Source organism: Gekko japonicus, unplaced genomic scaffold (assembly GCF_001447785.1).
Source record: "Gekko japonicus isolate JY-2015 unplaced genomic scaffold, Gekko_japonicus_V1.1 scaffold302, whole genome shotgun sequence".
In the NCBI taxonomy this organism is placed as follows: Eukaryota; Metazoa; Chordata; class Lepidosauria; order Squamata; family Gekkonidae; genus Gekko; species Gekko japonicus.
In genome coordinates this window covers 468,911-476,941 of record NW_015170283.1, presented here as the reverse complement: position 1 = coordinate 476,941, position 8,031 = coordinate 468,911, and the positions used below count along the sequence as shown (strand labels likewise).

Sequence of the window (8,031 nt, the reverse complement as noted above, 5' to 3'; positions counted from 1 at the left end):
CTGCCTGCCGGCTCCGGGGAGGAGGTGGCGGCGGCAGCGAGGCCCGTCTTCCCGCCCGCCTGCCTCCGAGGCGGTGGCAAGGTCGGCTACAGAGCGTTCGTGCGCATGCGCACGAACGCTCTGGCACTTTCGGGGGGATTTAAACATCCCCCCGATATTTTTTTTTAGTTTTCAGATTTTTGTGCACCCCTGGGGACTGCCCCAAGAGTGCACAAAACTCTCCCTTCCCCCCCAAGTGCCCCCGAAGTGCAGATATAGATATCCGCACGGAGGGGGCAACTTGGCTATTAGTATAAGGATGAATTCTAAGCATTCTCTGAATGCAATGATCTTGGACGTATATTAAATTTCTGAGGGTGATTTTCTAAACTTAGAACAAGGCCTGTTCACTCACAAAGGAAGCCCCAAACATTCAATGATTTCTTCCTAAAGTGGCATAACACTATTAGTGTTTCACTGAAAGTGCCAGGTTTACAGTGTAATCCTTTTTTAAAAAAATAGTTTTTTTATTAAGAAGAATAAAACAACATAACAGCATATTCAAACATGTCAAAAGAACCAATCTTAACATTACAATATTATCCTAAAGGAGATATAACAGCACAACTGAAACATAACCATCACCGTAAACCTAAATTGCCATCATTTGGCTTGTATATATAAGGATTAAAGTCTACACCTCCCACTTCCTAAATGGTGATCGATCTACCATAAGTCATCCGTATAAATTTGAACAGGGCCTGGATTAAAGTCGTATCCAAGGGACATAAGCAGCCCTAGCTGGGATTATGTTTTTCTCTGACATAAACTGAAGCACTCTGAACCACACAGCCACAAATCTTTCATATGCCTTCGATGTATCTGTTAATGGAGCTTGGGTGACCTGTGTCAACTTATCTAAAACGAACAAGTCCCAAATTTTATCATGCCATGTTTGTATCCGAGGGGGAGCACAGTCTTTCCATCCCGCCGCTATGGTTAAACGTGCTGCATACAGTGTAATCCTGAACAGAGTTACACTATTCCAAAGTCCCCTGAAGTCAACAGTCTTAAAAAGGTTAAGTCTGCTTAGAGTGGTACTACAACTGTCCACATTTTTGTATGTGCCTCTTCTAAGCAGGCATATTGTTGTAACTGAAGCTGTGCTTGTACAAAAGATTTCTAGAATCCCATAATCACTGAGAAACAACTATGCATAATATTACTATTTCTTCATTAACTACCTCAGTAAATTCAGTAAAGGAAATATATACTAACCTTCAGCCATCCATTTAATTTTTAAAAACATATTTACACCATTATTTCTAGTTATAACTTCTTTGCTTACTGGCTCTCCTTTCTGACCTTCCACTCCGACACCTGGATTTCCCTAATAAAAGTGAAAGAAAATAATGTCTGAATCTGTTGTTAAAACAGGTAGCTCCTAGAAACAAGTTTCTGTAAACCCAGTAGATAACCGTAATTGAAGGTAATATTCTAAAACACAAGGATGAATACCAGTTTGATTGATATTGTATAAATATTCATGAAAAACAGCTGCTCACCTGTTTGCCTGGTAAGCCAGGTTGACCAGGAGCCCCCTTTAAGAAAAATAAGGAAGGAGGGGTCAAATTCAGCCTGAGAAAGATACAGAGTTGCAGTCTGTTCTTAAATTGTATGTCCTACTATTTTTTTTTTGCTTGAATTTTTTTTGCTAAATCATAGTTTATATAATTACTGTACATATTACCGTCTCCTTTTGTAGTTATACTGTGTGAGATTGTGACAGATTTTTACGTTCTTTATCCTTCAGCCACGGTCAGGGCTGGAGGGTGAACCTTGTGACATGCCTGTGAGATTGCTAAGAAGTGGGAATTTGTGCAAGTTGGGGTAGATAGTAAAAATAAGGCGTCCGAGACTGGTTGAATTGGCAGATGTTTGTATTATCACAGTTTTTAAAAATAAATTACCAACAGTGTAAAAGAGGACAAGAAGGAATGGGACAATGGCTGGGATGAAGAGTCCTGTTCTTGCATACATTTATGTAACTGGCAATCAATAGCACCAAAGTAGTATCACTTTTTAAAATTTACCAGTTCCTCTGCCAAAAGTCCTAGAAATGCAGAGCTAATTATGATTAATTTCAAACTTGCAAGTGGCTGGTAGCAGGGCCCCACATGGACTTACATGGTTGGCACAGGGACCCAGGAGCAATACTGCTGTCCCAGCGAGAGGTCAACACGCGACACATCTCAGTTGAGGCTGGCCAAATGCTGCCAGTACAAATAATGACACAGCAGGGGGTGGGAAGAGGAAGGCATGGCTGAACCTCAGCAGCTGTGCTGGCCAACAGTTTGCAGGTGGCCCAGCAGATGATAGGCTGGAGTGTTGCCGATCTGGCAACAACCGGGGGGGGAGGAAGCTAAAGAGGTCCAACAGAGTCTGCCAGGGACTCTTCTGTTCTTCCAGGTGGGAGGCCAGGAGTGGTCACTGCAGGGGTTTAACCTCTCAAGGCTTATTTAAAGAATGTAGGCTGAGGAAATGCAGGAGCTGACCCTGCTCTGTGTGCATAACAGCAGAGAAATCAGGTGATGGCAACTCCTCCTCTCTTCTCTTGAGGTCTTGTGGGCTGCAAGCAATGAAGCAGTCACAGTTAGGGCAGCCAAACCCCCACTGGGGGCAGGGAGTCCCCAGATCTTCTTTCCTGCTGTGGCTCAGAGTGGTGGCAGGATAAAATATTTTTAAATTGGCCTTTGGGCCATTTACTAAACCAGCTATGAGAAAATCATGCATATATTCTTAGGAAGAGAAACCAACAGATTGTAGCTTACATCTCATTTTATACAGCAGCTTTCTACACTACTCTTTAATGGTTGCCATTGTTGCTTTGTTTGAAACGACACAATATTTGTCAGACAAAGGGATTAGAGAAATTCCATGCACTCTCTACTTCCTTCATGGAGCAGTGCTATCAGATTTGGTTTCCTTGGAATGGGAGAGAGTTGGAAACTTATGTTGCCTTTCTAACAGCTGCTTTATTTACAAATGTGCAAGTAAAGCACTGGTGGGGGGGGGGAGAGGCAGTCGTCATAGGGCAGCTGATCTGCACTCGATATCAGACCCCAAGAAAGGGAGTCTATATTCACAGATACTTCAGCCAACATCAAACTTCTTCTCTGTTCCAAACTCACACTGTGTTTCTTCACACATATACTCACTCTTTAATCAGCTGTTCACCTCCTCCAAGCTCTCCTGGGTACTTCAGCAAAGCTTTTAGGAGAACATCTTATAACCATTAATGCCCATAGGAGAACCATCCACAGCTATTAAGAAATGCCAGGTGTTAGGAGGAGGGGAATGATTCTTACCAGGGGTCATTTCGGGGGGGACGCGGGGGGATGGTGTCCCCCCGGGTGAGGTGTGGGTGCGCGGGGCACATGATGAAGCCCCGCCCCCTGCTTCCGGCCACCCCGCTTCCGGCCCTCATTCAGCCAGAAGGAGGCAGGAGTGTGGCCTTATGACACACTTCCGGTGATGTCAGGGGGTGTGGCCTTATGACACACTTCCGGTGATGTCAGGGGGTGTGGCCTTATGACACACTTCCGGTGATGTCAGGGTGTGTGGCATATGCTAATGAGTTATGCTAATGAGTATCCCTAGCTCTTTTTCTACGAAATGACCCCTGATTCTTACCATGTATAACCCAAGTGATAGACCTATTCAAAGTATTATGGATAAGTTACAAGGGAGCTAAATAACCAGCTGTACAAGAAGCTGTGCAATCCAATGCTAATTTTATTTAGTTTGGTGGGTAAAAAAACTGGAAATGTGGCTCTCTGTTGAGGAACTTAGAGGCAGGAAGATCACTCCTAGCAAAAAAGGGGAGGATTCAGAAGCTAACACCCTCAGTGGCTTAGGAAATCTTGGCTCATCATGCTGATGGACAAAAATTATCATGTGAACACAAGAGGGGGAAAAACCAGCAAGCTTTATGTTTAATAAAAGATGGAGACCTTCTATTGCTTACTGGAATAAGGTAAAACTAGAGGGAAATGTTAAATTATAAATATTGTCATGTGAATTTACACACAGGGCTAAAGCACAGATATTATGACACCAACACTGTTGTTTTCTTTATGGTATCTATAGATGTTTTGTGTAATTTTTATATATAATAAAAACAAATTTTAAAAATCTATTCAAAATATTTGGATAGTAGTTTCACAACAGAACACCATATTCCCTGGAATTCTGTTGAATTCTCTCTCTCTCTCTCTCTCTCTCTCTCTCTCTCTCTCTCTCTCAATGTGGTTGGGAAGACTACTGATTCTCCCCATTCTCACTATGAACACAAAGAATTCTCTTATAAGATATAGCTTAATAGGTGCATGTCCCTGAGAACAGGTGGGTGAAATAAAAGTTTTAGTATTATACCTGTGATCCTGATTGGCCTGGATATCCAGGTGAGCCTCTTGGTCCCCTTTCTCCTCTAGGACCCTGAAGACAGATTATATGTTTTGCTTCTTAGCACCAGCAATATCCAATTTTCCACCAAAATATAATTTTACTTCATATCTTATGTAGCAGCTTCAACATCTTATCCAACCTAATACCATCCTCTACTATTTGGCCTTGGCCACATTCCTTGTAAGCACTATTTCTATCAGATACCAGCAATAGCCAACTATTTTACTAATGTTGTTGATTGATTTCAGGGTCACATCATACATGAGCTAACTATCCATTAATGCAAATAACAACAAAAAAGGAATAGACTAAGGCTATGAAACTGAATGATGCACTAAATCTATTTGGGGGCATATAGGCCAAAAAAGCTACTGATCTAAAAAACAGGAAATTTCCTTTCCCCCCCTCCCCCTTTCTTCCTTTCTCAGAGGCTCTCAACATTCCATACCTCCTGGGTCATATTTAGTCCTTCAGCGGAGGATATTTTTCTTTTGGTTAATATCAATATTGTTCCACACTCCTGGGAGTAGCTGAGTGAGTATACAGAATTCTATCCTATCAGTGTGTGACCCAGTTTTGATGATTTTATGCGCAGAGGCCAGACACTTCACCATAGTTTTCCAAATACCTTTCCCTTAAATAGGAGCTAAGGTAATGGAGGTGGAACCAAGTCTCTGGGGAGGAAATAAGGAAGAAGCTGAGCTTCAGGTGAAGGAAAGAGAAGCTGCATGAAAGAGGCAAGGGGAGAGAAAGACCTAAGGGCCCAACTAGACATGACAGCCGTTGCCAGGTTCACTTTGGAAACATGCTGCCATTTAAAAGGTGAGTTTCCAGCTGACGACTCCTTTACATTGTGCTGTAGGGGCCCAATTCTGGTCAGAACCACCTTTGCACGGGAGAAGGAGATCCTGCTTCCCCATGCAGTTTTCCCACCCCAAAACTGCATGGAGGGGCAGCAGTGCCAATTTAATGAAGAACATGTTGATAACTAAAGCATGGCTAATTACAATTAAGTATTGGCTTCGCCTTCTTTTCAATTCAGACCCTTCTAGTTACACCTATCAGCTTCTACTGGAACCGAATGACTCTAACTGGATTACCTATATAGAATTCAAAATTAAATCCCTGGATATCACCTTAGATTCCTTACTCCTTACTTCCGAATCTGAGGCTTTTTCAATTATAAGAGCCAATCTACTTTGTTCTGAGCTACATTCACTGTATAATGCTGCTAATAAAACCTGTTCATCCCTGTATTTTGGAATATCTCCTAAAGTCGGCCAACCTGCCTCTTACCAGTACCAACTTCACACCCACAGAGCCCTCTCTTTGGCGAGATTCAATGTATTACCTTCGGCCTTATTATCTGGTCGCTTTCAGGGTGTGCCCTTTTCTGACGTTGTCCATGCACAAATGATAATATCGACATGATTTCCCATGTCTTGTTGCAGTGCCCCTTCTACCATGCACCACGACTAAAATGTCTAAATTTTATTTTGGCTCAATTAGAAGAATATCCTGATTGCAGAGGTCATTTCGGGGGGGTCGCGGGGGATCGTAGTTCCCCCGGGTGAGGTACGGGGGGTGGGGCACATGATGAAGCCCCGCCCCCCGCTTCCGGCCGCCCCGCTTCCGGCACTCATTCAGCCAGGAGGAGGCAGGAGAAGAGGGAGGGTAAGTTGCTTCCTCCCTGCCTCTCCCCACCCCTGCCTGCCTGGGGCCAGGGAGGGCCTTCGTGGGGCTTCCTTGCACTCCCCATGAGGGGCCCGGCGGTGGACCTACAAGGCCGCCGGCGGTGGACGGGACCATTGGGGGTGGGGTGTGTGGCCTTATAACACACTTCCGGTGATGTCAGGGTGTGTGGCCTTATGACACACTTCCGGTGATGTCAGGGGGTGTGGCATATGCTAATGAGTTATGCTAATGAGTTCCCCTAGCTCTTTTTCTATGAAACCCTTGTTTCTGTATTTTGCAAGTATTATTCTATGCTGTGGTTGTTGTTGTTGGTGGGGTTTTTTGTATATGAGCTTACAAGGGTTACATGCCAATAAAGGTAACTGGACTGGGGGAAAATGATGATGTGGTGGTCCCAATCAGCAATGGGCCTCCACGGAGCAGTTTAAAAGAGTTCCCAGCAGGAAACTCACTTTTTAAAAAGGAGGCACGTCCTTGCAGTAAACCTGGCAATGCCTGTCATGTCTAGATGGGCCTTTATCATGCTGAAATGGGGGAAGAACTGACCCAGGTTGATGCAGTGATAACAAAGGCAATGATGAGAGTGAGAAGGAATCAAGGCAATGGAGAACTTCGACCCACCCTGTTCCAATTAGCCCAAGTTTGTCTTATGTTTACCTAGGACTTCTGTTATCTATTCATTCCACAGAACTACACTTCAAAACTGGAAGCCACTGTTATTAGTTGATTCAGATCAGCTGTCTACACTATTATCACTGAGATCTGATTCATATGCTCAGTGTTCCCACTTCCCATGTCCAACTACAAAAATATGGAGGGCTGCTGGCACAATGGTAACACATCAGGAATTGTATATGCACTAGTGCCATATGACTTGGCTTACACAGGTAACTGCTGTAATTCGCATGGTTGGTGTTGCTACAAAAATCAGTTACAGTGACCAGGAAAACTGAGGTGGCTCCCACACATCTGTCATTCCACAAACTATGTAACATAGAATTGTTCAGGAGGGCTTTTTTATAAAAGTAATAGGGCTACAATATAACAGAATGGTCCAAAAAGGCACTTCATAAAGGGGAAATGACTATGTTACTATGTTGTCACTGCATTGTCTACTGATATAGTATCATTTTCTGCATTGTATTTATACTTTGTATGATGTCTAATATGCTAAATTTATTCAGTTTTTTGTAATCCTAGATTTTTATTAGGTGCTTCATCATATTGATAGTATTGATTTCCATTGTGTAATCTGCTTTGAGTTCCACTGACGATGGCAAACTATAATTATAGTAAGCAAACAAATAAACAAATGTACACATAGGGTTGCCAAGTCCATCTTCCACCCCCAGCGGGGGACTTTGGGGGCGTTCCTGGAAGGGGTGGGGCATCCCCAATGTGATGACATCATGTTGGGGACATCTGCCGCCCCCACCCCCGGCCGTGCGCTGGATCTCCAGAAACAGCAGTTCCCTGCACTTAAAGTAGCCGGCAGTCGGCGTTTCCCCTTTAAGAGAAGCTGCGTTTCCCTTTTAAGAATGAAGCTGGCTTTTCCCTGAAAGCTTGCGGAGTTCGCGCTTGGGATGAAACACGGGTTGCACACCCTTAAAGGGAGAGAGATGGGTGGCTGTGGGTGTTGGGGGTGGGGCAGGTAAAACCCCCCAAAACGGGGGACCCCTGGCAAACCGGGGGGGTTGGCAACTCTATGTACACAATACTAATGTGGAAGTATTGGTTCATACAGTCAGTGCCTCCATGTGATTCCCACAGGGCTACAAACCCAGAAAACCTCTGCAGATCTCACAGATAATCATGTAGGGGCTACTGAGTATCTGAACCATATCAGAGAACTTTCCCACAATATACTTCAGGGCTAAACCTAAATATCTG

General features: G+C 43.9%; 1 protein-coding gene across 1 annotated transcript in view; it reads right to left on the bottom strand.

Annotated features, from left to right (window-relative positions):
* COL4A4 (collagen, type IV, alpha 4) overlaps nt 1-8,031 on the bottom strand; it is a 103,391-nt gene that overhangs the window by 74,346 nt on the left and 21,014 nt on the right. The window contains exons 7-9 of the mRNA XM_015417825.1: nt 4,414-4,476; nt 1,545-1,580; nt 1,328-1,369 (exon numbers count right to left, since the gene is read on the bottom strand). Of these exons, the coding sequence (XP_015273311.1) occupies nt 1,328-1,369; nt 1,545-1,580; nt 4,414-4,476 (141 nt within the window). The remainder of the gene's footprint in view (nt 1-1,327; nt 1,370-1,544; nt 1,581-4,413; nt 4,477-8,031) is intronic.